At 46.1% G+C, this 18,781-nt stretch overlaps 1 protein-coding gene across 1 annotated transcript in view; it reads right to left on the bottom strand.

Annotated features, from left to right (window-relative positions):
- Positions 1–18,083, bottom strand: part of RPS6KA1 (ribosomal protein S6 kinase A1) — a 918,695-nt gene extending 900,612 nt beyond the window's left edge. The window contains exon 1 of the mRNA XM_069622861.1: positions 17,292–18,083. Within this exon, the coding sequence (XP_069478962.1) occupies positions 17,292–17,354 (63 nt within the window). The 5' untranslated portion in view covers positions 17,355–18,083. The remainder of the gene's footprint in view (positions 1–17,291) is intronic.
- Between the last annotated feature and the right edge of the window lie 698 nt (positions 18,084–18,781).

The following is an 18,781-nucleotide window of genomic DNA, read 5'->3' as shown; positions in this document are numbered from 1 at the left end:
ATATATAACTTTTTTCAAGGACAGTGCATCAAGCCCAACGTGCTTTAGATATTTAAACTGAGGCATTTATAAAACTCTTTGGTCATAGTCATCTTCCCAAAATACTGGTTAATGTGCAATGTGGGGTGTAATCAAAGGCCCCAAACCAACGGAACTGGGGGGCCATGGTAAAACGGCCTACCTGTCATTACCAAAGGAAAAAAAAAAAATCAGCATTTTTATTCACAAAGAGGACATTGAAAGGTTTCTTTCACAAGAAAAACAGGATTTTTAAACAGACAAAACGGCTATGCATGCGTGTTTACAAGTTAAAGCAAGCCATGAGAAAAATGTCCCACTGCCAACACAGATGCCAGGGAAAAGACATGGTGTGTGTTGATAAAGTAAGGTAGATTATGCTTCACATGCAAAATACCAGCAAAACATTTGAAAAGAAAAGCATGCCATGAAAAGTTTCAGTAGGCCTATTCAGGCAGAATATTTGGGTGTCTTTCTGCAAAGGAAATCCAGAGAAGGCTAAAACAAAAGTGTAATACAAGTTCTGATTGAAAAAGCACATTACAGTCTGAGAAATAAAATGAAACATTTTCACCGAAACAGCCTCCCATCAAAAGGTGGGGCACTGACAACTCAGACTAACTTTTCAGCAGGAAACCGACCAGAAGAGAATAAAAAAAGTATTTTTATAATGTAATGTAATTGAAAGAAACAGCCCTGTACTTTCAGCTACAAAGCAAAGTGGACCCTGAAAAACACTGTCGAGGAATCAAGGCTGATGTTAGAAAGTGCAATATGGGAGTCGATTTCAGCCCAGGACAAAATGGTGGGGCTCTGGGCAAAATTCACAAAAAACTCCCACGGCCAGCCTGGTTTGTGCATCCCAACTGTTTAGAACTGCAATAAAATGGGTCCTGCCACGGGGGGGGGGGCAGGGGGGGGTTAGCAAGTCTAAAGAAAGTTTGTTTTCCATCTCTGCAGGATAGGTTTCCCATTGCTGGTGCATGCCCGGAATGTAGAGGGTTGGTGTGAAAAACAGCCTACAATTAAGAGGAGCTCAACTTTGAAAGAAATACAAGTAATAGATGTCTTTCAGATTGAAATGGTGGCCTCCTTCAGTTAAAACGCAGGCCTCATGACATTGCAGCGCCAGCCCGGCTCATTATCTACAGTTGGGGATCTCTGTGTAGTAAATGCATCCCTATCCCCCATTTACAATCTGTAGCCAGCAACTTCAAACAGCAAAACTTCAAGCACAAAGAATAAAAACTCTGTTTACAGGCTGGACCAGAGAGACAAGTGGCCCGGAGGCAGGATTGTTACTATTTGTCTAACGAAGATTGACAGTCTTAAAATTACTATTGTAACTTAAGCCTTTTTCTCAGCAACTATAGGTCGAACTTTGATTTACATGTTATTTTTTAGGTAATTTCCAGGCGACAACTAATGGCCATCTAAAATGGGTTTCTTGCTGATCTGAAAAGGTTCCAAAATTTAGAGTTGGCGAACGGGTTTAATTAGGAACATGAATAATAAATTGCATGTTCCCAACGATTATGCTTTTTGTAAAAACAGCAGAAAATTGTCACACGGCCGTGCAAAATGGTGGTCTTATTTAATTCCCCCGGAGTAACTCATCTTTACTATATTAAGTGGATGCACGACGATCAAGGCACACAGCAGCTGAAATTTACCATCAGTGAGAGCTGCTGAACTTGCCATCTGACAGCCGCAAGGAATCACCAAAGGAGAATGCATCTGGGTGGAGCGGTCTAGGAAGGCCTAAATGCTGTCTGGGTCCTACAGTGGAGTGCTGGGGGTGGGGGTCACTCTTGTGAGTGAAGTGACCAGCCCCCTATGCCATCCTCCAAGACGGACCTGAAATGCAGCTGGTTTTCCTGACCTTTAAGCAGAGGCTGTCTATGCAAGTAGAGCTAAGCCCTAGGAAACCAAAGAGTGTAGGGGCGGGGAGAGGCTGCTTGCTTTAAATCCTTTAATTTTATAGTGGGCGGGGGGGAAAACTGTAGATCCATAGCCTAATTAAATGAATTCCCTTGGCGGAAACCATGGGATTTCTGCTCAAATTTGAATTTAACAAAGCTCATTCTCTGTGTGCGCTGAAAACTATAGACTAATATAATTAGGTTATCCCATTTGTCCTGTTGACCAGACTTCTTTAGGATGGAGGGACTTTGTCCCTAAACTAAGAAAATTAAATCCCTAAACAGGCAGCTTCCCAAACACAGACCTCTTGAATTGGAAGGGGTCAAATCCCCAAATTCTTCAATCATCCCAATTTTTCTGTCCGACTTGTCCAACAGACTTAAGTATGGGGGTCTGAAAAACAAACTGCTAAATAACCCTGGGTTCGTTTTAAAGCACAAGTGTGGGTGAAATAATTGCCAAGTGCATTTGCACCAATTTGTAAAACTAAACTGCTAGCTCAGCATTGCATTTGTAATGCTTTATTTATCAGTTTAATTATTTATTGAAGTGAAATTTGTAGAAAGAAAAGTATTGTAATTTGTCGTTTTCCTAACCCCTTGGTGTGATTCTCTTGTGTAACAAGAAGTCAATTGTGAGCCACAAAGAATGCGGCGTGTGTAGTTCAGTGTGATTTCTATTACCTTTAATTAAATACAAATATATTTTGTATACTGGCCTGGTTCTTGGCTCACTGTGCGCACGGGGGGGATTTGTGCGACAGTCTTCAGTAAGGCCAGCGCTAAAAAAACATAAGCGGGTACTGCAGTGCTTCTTGAGTGAGGTGTGGGAAGGAACTCTCCAGGTTAAGGGTTGTCAAAACCTCATTGGTTTTATTGGGAGTTCTTTCTGATCAATACTCAAATACTGTGTTAAGGAATCCCTTTTATAATCAAACACTACATACATTGTTTAAGGCATTGCACAAAAAAAAAAAAAAAAAAAAATCAAATAAAAAGAGGCGGCTTTCCCTTTCAGAAAAGGAAAGGTTGAAAGGGATGTATCATTTTACAATATTAATAAAAGCACAGAGTTCCCACTGGTGGTACTAAACTCATGTTCATGTGGGAGCAATAATTTCCCTCCACAGACCCACATTTCAGTGGTCTGTGGCCGCCCAAAAGGCTCAAGCATGAAACAGATCGTAGAGAAGTTAAAATGGCGAAAAGTAAATCTGAATGCACAACAGCATCAAGAAACCTGTGAAAGAAAACCCAAAGCCATAGAAGGCGGAGAACAAAAACTCTGCCAAAGGTACTGTTACGGTCACCTAGTTCCCACAGGGGCGTCAATCGGACCTGGACAGCTGCGGTTTCCAGCAACGTGATGCGTAGTGCTGAGATGACTGTCTGGACTGTGTGGGATGTTTTTACCCATGCATCCAAGCCCTACCTCAAAAACTGTGCAGTACTGGCATTGAAAACATCATGATGGCCAGAGCTTCCCAGAAAATGCCCAGGGAAGTGCATGAAGAATAGGCTGCCACCCATTTTGCCGATGTTATGGGCACAGAAGGGCACTGCCTAAAACCACCATTGGACTACCCACAAAGTAGTCTGAAACCATTGGGAATGGCAATGCTGATTGCCAAAAGCAACCTAGAATTGTGGGGAATTCATTTTCTTAAATCCCAAAAAGGGGTGCAGTACCAGTACTCACCACTATCAGAAAGCCGGCGTTTTAAAACAGCACCAGATTTTTTTTATATGTATAAAACTGAATAAATGAATGAAATAAATGAAGGCAGGCCAAAGAAAGACTTACTGAGAGGTGGATACAATCTAAAGTTATATTCTGAAGTGACTTGAAGGTTTATAACAAGACTGGCTGAGCTGTGGATTTCAGCAGTTTAAGTAAATTTGGACTGAAAGACACTAAAAACCTAAATGTTTAAAAGAAATGAGTGACCTACTTTTGAGTGTCACATAGGTTGCAATTGTTTAAATGTCATAGTTTTAAACTTAGAATCAGCATCCTAGCTGCATATGTAAAAAATTGTCTTGACTTAAACTGGGGAACAAAAGTGACATTAGCTGGGGCCTGGCTTAAGGAACTGAATTCTGCCCACCAGCTACCCCCGACAGGAGTTGAGACTTGCACAACAGCTGTGTTCCCAGGCCTATCTGCCTTTTGCTGCTCCCACCAAAAGGGATATGACACTTCCCTGATTGAATTACCTGGGCTCTGCAGGAAATTGAACAAAGCCCTGTCCTGACTCAGGCAAATGTTTTATTATGGGGGCCGTAAAAAGTGGCCTCCTCCTGGAAGTAAAGGGGAGGAGCACTGCCTGTGAGAGCAAGCTGGCTTGGCAGAACTGGAAAAAACAGAAATTCAACCTTGTGCTGGGGGGAAACCACACCCCTGTAGCCAGAATATGGTTTTAGAAAAAGATGAATAACTCATAGTACGGACTTGTCATAATTATTTAAATGATACCATAATTCTTGTGATTTTTCTGCCCACATTTTAAGAGGTTTTTAGAACCGGTGGCATGATCTGGGGGCAAGCTAGCAGTTAAGAGGGTATTACTTAAAATGTATGCAAGTTAAAAGTCTGATACTTCATCAAGTAATGTCCATACTCCTTGCGCACATGTGTATAAATTTGGGGTAATGTCCGATATTACGAAACCAGTTAAAAAGTGCAAATGTTGCCATTTCTGAATGCAAGCTCCCAGGAAGAGCAGATTTGGACAGGGTATACCTCCTGTGATATGTGATGGGTGCATGTAATTTTAAACAAACGTGTACCTGTGCAAAGATGTCTTTTGGGTCAAAATATAGATTGTGTGTAATTTGACAGGGGTGGGTTCTCTGTACCATAAACAGACATCATGATGACACTTCATTTCATTCCACCAATCAAGGGGAAGAGGAGGAAGTGGCCAATGACAAGTGGAGAGGGGTAGAGCCTAGTGATGCTGCACACACACCCATTTTCAAAACACATAAAAGCAGACAGACAGGACAGATAGGGACTTCAATTCCATTTGCTGCAACGCGCTCTGCCGGACCATACCACATCCAAAGATCCAGACTTCAAATCCATCAACCTCCAGAATCCAGAGAGGCTACAGAGAGAGCAGAGCTGACCCAGACCACTGTTAGCAGAACCCGAGAGCTGACCCAGATCACTGAAGTGCAGAGACCAGACCAGAGTCCAGTCTAAAACCTGACCAGATCCGTGGCGAGGCCCATTTATTTCCAAAATATATTGTGAGTACCCAGCAGAACTGTGCAGAACCAATCTTCTAGTTAAAATAATATAATTCAATCTATTTTAATCTAAGTAGAACTGCCTCCTAACTGTCACCTGTCATTTGTAAAGCGGTCACCTGTCATTTCTAGTTGCTAGCTGTCATTTGTCACTTTGAATTTTAACATTTCAAATCTGAAAAACGACCTTTACCATATCGCTCATATCTCCGTGACCGTTTGTCTTAGAGACTTGCAGTAACTTTCCTCTGAAAGCTGGGAATCGTGGCTTTTCTACGAACTTAGAACCGCATTCCTACCCCCGATACTTTTGCCGCAATCGCGAAAAACGCACTCGCGAATTTGCCGCGATTTGCAAATTTCTCAACGTGTGAAAATAGCAGTTTTCTTGCTTTCAGTTGCCAAAAATTCGTTTAACCTGCTAGTTACTCCTAGATCCTTGCTAAAGTGAGTCTGGGCTAATATTAACTTGATACCACTCACCCTGAACCTCTAGAGGGAATTAAAAGCATTTCAGCATATTCCTCACTTCATTGCCAGCACATATAAAAGCATTTTGGGCCTGTGTTTCCAACTTCTGTAGTCTAAGCTTGCTGGGGTGAACTGAATTACATTTGATTGCTTTCCTGAGAACTGTGTGCTTTCCTTCCATTTCCTTGCATTGCATAAAGGGGGGAGGGGATTGCCAGAGAAAAGTGATTACATTGTTTTGTTGAAATCATATTGAGTATTTTCTGTATTGCATTTTCGTTCAACATTACATCCATCTGAACTTATATAAAGTATTCTCTACCACCTTATTCTTCTGTTCCTATTTACAAGTGTGCTAGTGCCAGACTATCCATTATTGATTACTGATCAGATTAAGTGTGATATTCAATTATTAATTATAAAGTGTGATATATATCTATATTGTTCAAATTCTCAAATAAACCTTTTAAATTGCAAAACAGAACTACTTCTTGGCTCAGTGGGGTCAGGAGGATTCCAAGAGAGGGGTGTTATATAGGGGTAGTCATCCAGAACGCATGAACTGGACATAAAGATATATCAATAAGGGTTTCCATTCAGTATCCCAGACTAGGCATTGACTTAGCTGTAGTGTTGAATTGAATCCTCTTACAACTGGCCCGCCTAATCTCGTCTGCTTGATCCGTAGAAGTATTCTCCTGCGTGGAGAAAGGGATTTAGCCACCCGTGGATATGAGCGATAGCCCCCTCCCACTGTTCTCGTTTTCCCTTCTTGTCACCTCACCTTATGTTTTTAAATGATGAGCTCTCCATCCTGCGTTGATTGCAGGGGCGCGTTGATGCCAGTTACTTCACTGGTTTGAAGGCGTGGCAGAGTTCCGGAGAGTATCGACTCCGAGGTTCCTGGCAAGGTTCGGTAAGTATCAAGTTCATAGAGTTCAATATGTCCGATGATTCACTCTTGTTCCCCCCCTTCCTTCCTTGTCTTGCAAAGATCGTGAGAAGATACCTGAGCGCCACCAACTGCCACAAGGGGTAAGAGTCTGTATTACCCGATGCCGTCCGGTAAATGTTGCCGGTGTTTAACGTGTTTTCTCTCCCTTTGCAGGTGCGGCACATGATGTGGAGAGTTATAGAATAATGCCTCCGGTGGTAATCAGGTAAGTCTATGATAATTGTTATTTGTTGGTTTTCTCGGCTCACCTTGTTTTCTTTTGTCCCTCAGGTGCCGGAGTTCGGCGAAGAAATGATGGAGGCAGCGCCGAATCGAAAGATGCGAGGGCTGCAGCTGGAGATACGACGTGTACAGAAATGATGTTCTTTCCAGGTCCGGAGGCGAGATGGATCCGTAATCAGGTGAGGAATTCGAAATAGTTCGTTTTCTAATCTTGTCCTTTTCTTTCCTCTTGGTTTTAGGAGCTCCAGATTCGAGGCGGGCGGGCGTGGCAGAAGACTGGATGCAGACTGCAGGCACGGTGAGCGTTACGCTGCTGGATGCAGAATAACGCGAAGCGTGTGCTGTTGTTCGGGCGTGGTTTAAATAGCCTCCAAAGTAGTTCCAGGTAAGAAGTTCCCTAGAACCACGCCTGAGTAAAAAATAGTCCCTGTAGAAAAATAGTCCCATCCAGGCCTCACGTTGGCTTGGACTCACTAGCAGCATGGTCTGCATCAGGTAAGTAAAGTCTATGAGCCTAGCACCTATGGCGCCAGGACTGATTTCCATGATGAGCCTGGCGCCTAAGGCGCCAGGACTGAACTCAAACAGCCCCCAGCCCGGGCTGTTGGGGTTTTAATAAGTATCTGGATGCCTGCTCCCGGAGCTGATGGGCTTGGTACTGATGCCCGGGGGTAGGCATCATGACAGCTACACACCGCTTCAGCGTTAAAACGGTATCCCATAAAGAAATCCATATCTTTACAAAAGCTGCTCAGTGCGAAGCAGGCAAATGGGGCAACCCTGCTGGGATTATCACGTGTCTGCTGACATTCTGCTGCATGCTCAGTACCAACCAGGAGAACCAACTGTAAAGTATGTTACACAATGTATAATACTTTAGTGATTTTTAAATTAATATTTTAAATACAAAGGTAGGACTTTTACTGTGAAAAAATACTTCAAACGACAGCAGGACATCTATGTGTATACCCACACATCTGAAAATGTTCAAGTATTGTACAGTCTAACCAACTCTACAGAGTTAGCAAACAATTTAAAGTACCTTAAACGCAAGCTGGCAAGACCCATAGCCTAATCCACACCCACAAAGGTAGTATTGTGCTGAACGCCTGATCTGTTGCTCAATTTTACTCCTGGACTGTTGGGTATTTTTAACAGTTCTTCTAATTAGTTAGTTATTCATAATGCGCTTAATACTGAAGAGGTCCCCAAGCACGGACCCAGGATTCGAACCTGTGGTGCTCTGCATAGTCTTGTTTCCAAGAGGAGGACTTTGCCACTGAGCTATACTACCCGTTCAAAAAACAGCAATGATGTAAACAGTATGCACCACTTCAGGTTATAAAAAGGTCCCCAATTATGCAGCCATGAGAAATGTTGTCACTTTCCACACATTAATATTCAGGGTCACCCTTACAGATTACTCCACCATGAGAATGCACAGCCAAAGATTCCGAGACCCTTATCCAACTGTCTTTACTCTACACAGCTGTTTATGCCCAGGGTTGGGTTTACAAATTGCACTTGTGATTTTGCCATGGCGTTCCAGCCCAGGGGATTAAAGGTACATCGGCTGCTGCAGGTAACTTGCCTCATTTCCATGCTAACACCAGAGAAGGGGGAGGAGTTCTGTTTATTCAACATTGGTCTAACATGCGCCTGCACCACTTGCATATATTTCATATGTAAATTTTACCATTTTGACAAGATCAGCTGCATTCATATCAGAGACCAGTCTAGATGCATCTCAGAGTGACAGCAGGCAATTTGAGAGAGAAAAACGATATTAACACTGAAACCAAAAGTCCTCATTCTAACCTGTCAACCAGTTGGCAGACAGCTTATGTTCTTATCACTTCCTCTAAAAGATGGTTTTCAGACTTAACCGAAAGTAGCCATAACAATTACCTCTAGTGCACTAAACTGTAGGACACACTGCCTTCTTCAAATCTAGGGCAGCGGAGATCTGAAAACACTCCCCCAACAGAGTGAACAGGCTTGAATTAAAGAGGGAGCAATATCTTTCTAGGCTCTGCAACCTTAAAAACGTCTGTATGGGGGCAAAGGGGTGTAGCATGGACAATGCAGACAGTTTGTTGGAGGTGCAGAGTCTGGCCGAGATGGAGTAAAGTTGGGGTGGAGTAAAGTTGGGGGTGCATGCACTTATTTGGGCTTAGGGCAGTAGAAAGCCTAAATAAGCCACTGTATGCAACACACAGAACTGGTCTACTGAGGAGCAAGGAAACCAGTTCACCCCTTTAATACAAATTTGTTTCCATTTAAACAAACGGTTCACACGTAGAATGGACACCTCCAAACGAAAGCTGGTGGAAATGGAAACCCTTAGCTTTCATATCGCAAAATAAAAAGGGGGGGCTCTCATGGTGGTGAACTGCCACAAAAATCAATCACCCTTTCTTTCCTCCTTCAGCGCGGGCACACACACCCCTGCTAGGAATAAGTACACAAACTGAGTCTAACTAAACTCCATTGGCACCTCAAAAACCACCAATGCTCCATTTAAATTGCTTTAAAAGTAAACATTTAACATATGTACACCTTGGCGCAAGCTGGCATAAAACTAGAAGCCTGCTTTCCATAAAGGAATACTGGACAGGAACGGGAGTATTTTCAGTCTGTATTTAGCTTTAAAAAGAAATCTGTCCCGACTGAAAACAGGGCGTCAAGATCTGCAATGGCAACCTGAGGATTCAATTATTACACCCCAGAGATGGAGAGAAGATGGAATGTTGTACACTACAACAAGCAGCAGATACCGAATTGCCCCCCCAAAGGCCACCGTGGTGTTTTATATCCTATGCTGCGCCTATCACCCCCGCCCGCGCCCTTTATCTGTAATCTTCACGACCTCTTCCCCATGTAGTCCACTTTAGAGTTACTTCAGCACAATTCACATTTAATTGAAAGGGCAACCAAGTTATGTTCACAGTAAATGCATCGAGTGAATTCGCTACTCGCTTGCAAAGGTTCATCTCTTCTCTTCTGCCACATTAATATTTGGATGCTGTTGAGCAGAGTAGTGTAATAACCACACTCAATAGAAGCTAGAGGGGCTTCTAACGCATGAAGAATGTCCAGTCTTACCATTACCAAATGATGAGAATTAAAAGTCGAGACTTCACTAAAAACCGAAGAACCTTTTCAGAGAAATGGGGATTTGGGGGGGAAGCACGTGTGGCCAGCTAGCTCGAGTTAAGGCATGGCCTGAATTCAGAGGGAGTAAGACAGCTGCCCTTTGTTACTCTGTGCATGGGAACACCATTGCCCCCTGTCTTCAAGTCTCGGTCGGATATTGCAGTTGTACTCGGGGGGATGGGGTGTCCTCACACTGCAGATATTGGCCAGCATCTGGGGATCAGACTTCATCCAATGTAAAGTGTTGAATCATGAGCGGCAGTTCTGAAACTGGTCCCTCAAAATAAAAAAATTCGGGGGCAGTACCCAGGAAGAGACTGCCTTGATCATGCGAATCCATCATTTGCTAGCAGATATTGAGCATCGCGCAGGTGAGATTTATTGAAGGATGTACTAGTACAGCCATTGAAAGACAGCTACAGAGAAGGCAATGAATGCTGGTTTAAAAACTCAAGATGTAACAGCAGACAATGCAGTTGACTAGTCTGTCGAAATTTCGGGCCTTTGGAAGCAAACAACCAGGGCTCCAATCCCCACTTTCTAATTTCCCATATGATGCAAATGGCCTCACCTCCGTGCCAGCTTTTCCATAACTATCAAAATGAGTGCCACCCAGGAGTGGTTTAGTTCGGTGTCTTAAGAGTGCAAATGTGCACTCGCTGCTAGCGGTTGGCTAGGGAAAGACTTAAGAGTCTTAAACAGTGTGACTATATAGAACTGAGGCGGCGGCAAGTGACGTATGGTTCGAAACGTTTTGACCCCTGCTGTAGAGAATGTCACACTCCGTTTAAGAGTCTATAGCCGGTGTCTGCAACCTTCGGCTCTCCAGATGGGTTGAACCACCATCAACCACAGAAAGGATAGTTAACTGCGAGCCATAGTCACAAAACATCTGGAGAGCTAAAAGTTGCAGACCCCCCTCGTTTTTAGCATTTCTCCATAAACAATTGGGATAGCCATTTGTGTGGTGTGCACTGGTGAAAAAGCAGGATGCCATGGGTCCTGTGCTGGCAGCTCGCTAGACACCTTTTTTTTCTGAAGGAGGCCTACTAGTTTTAGCAGCTCTATTTTTAGTAAGTATCTTTATATCGTCAGGTTGTTCTATAGTGCGAAAATATGCTTGGCGTGGTATTTTTGAACAGTGCGCCGGTCAGATTTATTGTACTAGTGTAGACAATGAAGGAAATCTATGCAAGAAGCTTTCAATGAAAACTAAATATGGAACTATTCTTCTCCAAATTGGAAACCACAGAAAAGCAGAGTTACGATCCCAGCTTACACATTTGACAAAGCACGTGACCATGAGAAAATCACGTCACCTCATTTTCCTTAGCTACCATGTTTGCCATCACCGACCAAGGACTTCCTATGTGTGTACTGAAGAAAAAGTCCCATTTGTTGTTCCATAAATAACTAACACCATTTATTAAGTGTGCATTGTTGGGGGTGGAAGGGTGTTCAGGAGGCCAGGTATAGGGCTTTTGCCAGCTAGACTGACACTTGGTTTGGTTCCATCAATGACTTCCCACCTCCAGTCATTGGTCTAAAAACTAAAGATATGGGATGCGTATCCACCTGCCAAATTGAAAGCTCTGCAACCAGGAAGCCTAGGCTCAAATCCCAGTTTAGCCATTTCACTACAGTGCTATCCTTGTCAAACTACTCAATCACAACATGTGTTCTCTGGAATAGCTTCACTGGGGCTTGGGTCACAAAGACAATGTTGCAATCAGTCCTCAGATTAAGCAAGGAAATTAATCTAATACCCAGTGAGCACACTATGTATGTATTTCAGACTGTCGGTGGGGTATGGCATCTAGTTGGTTTTTCTAGCAATGTATGGTTGAAGCAGTATAATTTGGAGCCAGGGATCTTCGGTTACAATGCCAGCTGCCCCAATGGGCAAAATGGTGTGATCCTAAGTCTGCTGCACTGTGGAATGGGCCCCTTGTACCATGTTTCACCAAACTGTACTTGCCCCCCAGGCAAACATTTGCCAGTCCCCCAGCCCTCCCCCCCAATCAGAGTCAAGGCAAAAATAATGCCAGGGTTGTGTACTTCAGTTAAAAAGGCTACGCAGGTTAGACCAGTCAAGACTTGGCCCTCAACGTACACCTTTAAACGCATCCTAACCCTCCACACACCCCGCAACATTTCATAGGAGCAGGATCCCCGAGGCATTTCTCACACAGGCCTAGATAACGCACTGCAATCTGTATTGTGCTTCAACTACAGATAATATTGTAAAGGCATTTCAATGCATCATTTCAAGCATAGTATAAAATGCTGAGATCAGAGACTTCCCCCATCCAGAACAGCTTTGGATTTCCAGTATGGTAATGAAAATGTCACGTGACCAGGCATATTCTACACTTTCACTGCAGGACCCAGACAATACATGCTGTCCGCTCCCTGCCTTCTGCCAGCACTACACCGCCTGTGAAGGAGCTTTGCATGCATGGCCTGGTCTAGCATAGGGCAAGGGACGCTACGCCCACCCCAAGCATTGGCATCCGCCGCCCACCACCCACCGTTCCTGGAAGGTTCGGGCAGAGTCTGAAGAGCTGTAACCGCTTCAGTGAGCATCGCAGCCCGGGAGTTGCAGGATTAAATATGCTGAATAAGTTAACTGGAAGCCAGCGCGCCAGCATTCCAGCCCGTCACAGGCAGCTACAGACATCACGCCCTGGGGGACGGAAAAAATCACGGCCGCCTCAGAGCTAGTGCTGAGGGAACAGGTACAGCTCAGAACGACTTGAGGCGAAAGGAAGGCACGGGAACGTGCATGTATGGGACCGTACAGCAGCCAGATCTAGAACGAAGGTAATGGAGAGCGGGTCCGAGTGGCCTGGAGATGGGGGAGGCTACACGGACCAGAGTACGAGGGCGAAACACTTAGAACGGCACTTCCCGGAAACCCGCATTTTAGAGTAGATAGAAATGCAAAGTGTCTGCCATTCAAGGGTGGGAGACGTAATGTGCACTCCCCATCATCCTCTATGGAATAATATACAATGCCCGTTCTTTTACGACGCTTCATGACAGATTCCTTCGGCTTCTAAGCGCTGCAAACAGGTGTCACCATTAATCAATTTAATGATAATCCGTTTACAGTGGCAGAACTAGGGGGAGGTGCCGCCTACCCGGGCTCCCATCTGGCGCCCAGTGCACCCCCAGACTCCCGCTGGTGCTCCCTTTATGGCACACACACAACACAAAAAAGCTGCCTCTGCAGATAGCTTCACTGGGGTAACTGCTGAAGTAGTGAGGTTGAACTGAAAGGCCGAAGCGCTACAGGAGCTAGACATGTCGACGGAGCCCAAGTGCAACTGCCACCCCTGTAATCGGGGTACGAAGGTCAGCTGATGGACATTCGACGTAAAATCAATACATGGTCAGCATCTGAATACGCGCACACAAGTAACACCCAATGGCTGAAGTAGAGGTTTATGGCACCATCTTTTAAAAAGACACTGAAAGCAAGAATCCGGAGACCTGTTGGATGAATACACTCTTTGCTCAGTACAGCAACTTGGTTTCTGCTCAGGGAGACTCGAGCCCTACCCATCTTTATGCCCAGTTTGTTGGGTACCCTAACCGAGACAGGTTTATAATGACCCTATGTACTTTTCAACCAGAGACCAGCAAAGGAGTTCAAATGCCGCTTTTAGTGAGACTCTCAGAACTTAGTGGCAACGATTACCTAGAGATCGAGGACACCAGTCCTCAACTCTCAGACACTGGGCCACAAGGTTAGCTTCATTTACTGTTGGTGTTTTACTCAACCTCACTACCCTTGGGGCTGCAACTGGCAGCCACTTCTGATCTACTTACCTGAGTTCCTATGGTATTTATTGAGCGTGGACCTAGCTAGAAAAAGGGAGCACCGGCAGGCGCAAGCTTCATTGGATACCATTGCAACGTGGTACAGCGACTGGCAGATGCAACTCAACACCAGGAAGACATCCGTAACGCTGTTCACCAGAAAGAAGATCAAGAAGCACCCACACATCAGCCTCAACGGGGAGACCATCAAATAGGAGAGCAGCAGCTGCTACCTCGGTGTGACCCTGGAGAGCAAACAACTGGGAAAGCCACATCGAGAATACTCAGCAGAGGCAACAGGAAAGATGGCAGCGTTAAGTCCATGCCCCACCGGACAAAGATCAACATCTAGAAGGCGATCATCAGACCACCCCGGACATCTGCCTCCCCAGCATGGATGGCCTTCCATGAGCGACACTGGAAGAGTCTTCAGATAGTCCAAAAGAAGGCCCTGCGGATTTCGTCTGGAGCTCCAATCTTCACAAGGATAGCAGACCTTCACAGAGACCTGGACATAGAGATGCTGGACGAGCATCTAGCAAAGCCGAGTAAGAACTTCTGCCATGGACTGGAACAGAACCTGAACCCTCTGCTCAGATGGAGTAATGAGTCAAGCCTCGGTATCCAAAAACCACTGCTAATGGATAAAAATCTACCAGCAAGAAGAAGCAGCGCACCGGCAGGCACCAGCCTGCACACTGCCCTTTACTTCCGGTGGATCGCAAGCCTCAGGGGATACAGAGCTTTTCCCGGCACTCATCCCGAGAAGGCTGGATCACCACAAGAACCACTCCGTGCTCGTTCAATTAAGGGACATGTACAAATCATCAGGGAGCAGAGAACACCGTAGCATAATCCCAATACACATGAAGTCCCCTTTGAGGTGAGGCATCAGGGAAACCATTAAGGAACTGGTCAGTGGAGGCTCCGGTTTCACGACACTTGCAAAACTTCGAGGTAGCGTCTATGAACGGGAAGTCTGCTCCCTCTGTTTTGAGAAGCCGTCAGGTGGTGGTTTCGGAAAAGGGCGCATCCACTGCTGCAGTGATATCACTGTTTCCAAGGCTAGCACAATATATAGGCCGATGGAAACCAGACGTGCATTCAGACAGACTGATCCGTGTCTTGCATGAAGCCAGTGTCTTTTGGGAAGAGGGCTCGTGCGCCTGATCCAGTGCCGACAATCCCTAAATGGTAGGACTGTGAAAAGAAGTGGGATGCAGCAATCTGCTCCCTCTCATTGGCGGGGCCCATTTCTATTTCTAATTGCCATTGGTGGCAGAGGGGTTTAATCCAGACAGGACCCTTCTTTTAGGACCATCGAAGGTTGTAGCTCGGATGCACATTTGAAATGTAAACCTTGGCTGGGAAGCAATTGTGTTCACATGCAAGCCTATCCAAATGGTGTCATTCAGAAAATATCTATTATTAAAGGCCTTCAGAAACCAAAGGCCTCTGTTGAGAATTCAGGACGGTCAAAGTTGATGATGAAAGGCATATTAGATATCTATGTTATTGTTCTACCCCTCTGGTGCATGGCTCAAGAGTGCACTGTATGGGCAAACTCGCACCCTTTTCCAATAAACTCAAGTCCTCGTTTTATCTACTCCGCGATAGCTTGCGAGCTGGGCGAGGAGAGGCAGAGCCGTTTACGACAAGATCCGAGCGTGCATGCCCTAAATGGCCACGCCATCCTACGTGAACGCTAAACGAATCGCAGCAACAGGGACGCAACCCATGGAGCCATGATATAAATCGGGGAGGGATGTTGGCCGTGCTGCAACCAGTATTCATGGCAGTCTGACAGACGGCAATGCTTACTTAGTACAACAGTCATTCAGCGGTGGGTAATCGCCAAAAGCAGTGAGCTACAGGTGACACCACGGACGAGCACAATTGCCCTCCCCGCGAGCTACACGCCAGACCACACTGGCACGGAGATCAGTTCACGCAGCACACTACCAACGTGCTCTGCGCCCCAAGTCATGAATGGCACGGCAACACCGCCAGTGTACATGGATGACGCCGAGTTCTGGAACACACTAACAAAAACTCGCATCGGAGGCGCTGGCCACACAGCACGACACGTGTCGCATAGCGCCATTACAATGCAACATCCCGTACATTCGTGTAGCCTCCTCTCACTCCATAGGGTACGCTATAAACTAACATCTTGACACGTACTCCCCAGAAAGTAGAAACAGCTACAAGGAACATCAACGGGTGCATTTTGAAAACGTGCAGCATGGCGGCTGGGTATGGCCCAGCCAAGTGAAAGGGGCGGGGTAAGGGAGCCGCCTCAAGCCCATACACTGCCTAAAGAAAACATAACCGGTGGGACATCTGAACGCGAACACAGGGATCTACAACACTTTAGAGAAAGCAAACCACCCCAAACTACCGGGCTTTAAGTGGGCCGGGACTAGCCAGGGCTCAGACCTGGAAGTCTTGAGTCAGGGCTCTCCTGTCTTCACAAACCAGATTCTTTATGCAGAAATATAAATAAGAGTGGCAATGCTGCCGTTTGACAGATATCATGGTAAAACAATTTTCAGAATCAGACATTTGGAAGGATTTTTTTTGAACTGGTGGTGAATTTCCAGTAATGGCTACTGGTTGGCAGTGTGGCTGACATGTGTATCTTGGTTTATTCTTCCTTCAAACATGCAAGGTAAACTATAAGACAACATATTGTAATTACAATTTTATTTAGTGCATACAAATAAAGGATTTCTTCCAAACAACAATGGGACTGCATGGAGCATTGCCCCATTTTGATTTCCTGTTCTGTTTTACATTTTTATTTTGCCCAATGTTACAGCAGATTCGTTCTGTTTTAATGGATCTTTTAAAGTCGAATGTACTCCCCTTCGTTGTGCATATAAAAACTAAATTGCACCATTTAGGTCTTTTACGTAGGCTCGACCCCTTTTGGGATTTGTGGCTGTGTCAGAAAATGTTTATAGCCCGCCCCCAAATATTGCATTATGACGCCTTAATTTCCAATTTCACTTAAAGCACTGCCAATGTATATATGAGCTGCTCTACAGCCAGGCAGCACGTCCCAACAAATGATTCCTACAGTGGTCGGTGGAAAAGCCAACATCATTGAGGGACGGGTCGTCACAAGGCTAGACGTGATTGTGGGGAAAAGAGACTAATGTCACTGAAGGACTACTGCCACAAGCCCTACCAGCTAGAATGGTCACCACAACCTCTCAAACCAAATGGTGGGGGCGGCACCAAATACACTACATAAAACTCCACCAGTGGGCAGCAACTTACAGAGTAAGGCAGGTTGAGCAAACACAAAGCACTCTTTAAAAGAAAATGACAAAAGAGAAAATGACAAAAGGCATTACAAATAATAAAAGCCAAAGAAGCGGTGCAAAACGTACAACAAGGCGTAACACCCCCCCCCCCCCCAGGTCCCTCCCACCTCACTGCATAAACCCCCATGCCCTCACCTCTGGGTCCAGATGAATCACCTCCAAGTGGGGCCAAGGGTCCACCAGCTGAGCAAGCGGCATCTTGCACGGCACTGTGTGCAGTCTCCGCACGCCCGAGCAATCCTTTAGGAGTTGTTCCACACTACCGCCCGAGGTTCAGGAAGCTACCCGGGTGTGACCGCTGCAACTTCGCTGGAGCAGAGGCCCTGGGAAGCCCTGGGGCCACACTAGCCTCTGCCGGGCCACAGGTATGCCTTGCACCCTTACCTGGACCTCTTGATGGGCCCCTGCAGTGGCCCCCCCCTCACTTGTCCTGGTGTGTTCTGGTCCCTTAAGCGACCCTCGCCCGGTACCTGCCCTTGGCTGGAGCCCGAGGTTCCTTCCCAGCACACACCTGCCTCGCTTGGCCCCTGGTGTGCCCCGTTTCCCCTCACCTGGCTCGCCGTGCCCCTGAATAGCCCCCCCTTCTCTGACGTGTGGCCCCGGGCCGTCGGCTGGTCCCTCACCTGCCTTACTACAGGACCCCAGAGATGCCCTCTGCCATTTTTTTGGAGTCGCTCGCTCCGCCCCAAGCTGCACTATATGCCTCGCAAATTGACAATGTTCCGCACACCCGCGGTGCTTTTTGGACCAATGCTTTACTCTCTGGGGCGTCCCTCAGGCTGCGGTTCCCCCTGCTTTGCCCTCCGACCCCTTCCGTCTCCCGGTCCAGCTCGCCTTGCTGCCCCTGCGGGAATTCTCGCTCCCGCAGCTCCGCTCTCTCCGCGGCTCGCACTCCGTCTGCGATCCCTCGCCTGGCCTGCACAAGGCCCCGCCCCTTCCCACCTTCACACACTCTAACCAGGAAGCGCCCGCATCCCATTGGCCGAGCTCCCCCACGGGCCAGAAGGGGAGGCGCTTGCACGCTTTAAGTGATCTGCCATTGGACAGCGCTTTCCTGGAGGGCGGCCCCATCCTTCAGCTGGACCCTGCCTCCCCATCTCTCTATATTGTGTAGTGGTGGGTGCTGCAGTCCTGCGCGTTTCTGGCGGGAATCGCGTGCGCCTTCACCTGACGCTTGGGCGCCATTTGTAATATCTCACCTCTCAACAGAAAGGATTATTTTTTCTTAGAAATTTACGGGACCAGAAATTAATTTATAGTCTGATGTATGTGATGGATATGTTGGTGACCCTAACTATATTGCTTTCTTGCTCGCTATCTGATATTTCTTAAGCTTCTTATACCCGACTGGAGTAATGTGGACCCACAAGGAAGACACCTGGGCCAGCAGGTAAGGTACTGTGGGTTTATTGTATACGATAGTAACAGCAAACACTGGCACGTCCTTCTTAGCCAGCTCTCCCTCTCCAACGGTGCCCCTTAGTACTCACATTCAGATCACAACACTGACACTCCATACTGACATCACATAATAGCATGCACTCTAAATGTGACATCACCACACTCAGGCTAAGAGGGAGGCATCACCTCTCCCTCCCTACATTTCTGAAAACGTAGAGAACTTT

Source organism: Ambystoma mexicanum, chromosome 11 (assembly GCF_040938575.1).
Source record: "Ambystoma mexicanum isolate Mex_15411 chromosome 11, UKY_AmexF1_1, whole genome shotgun sequence".
NCBI lineage: Eukaryota > Metazoa > Chordata > Amphibia > Caudata > Ambystomatidae > Ambystoma > Ambystoma mexicanum.
This window is presented reverse-complemented; position numbering and strand designations above follow the sequence as displayed.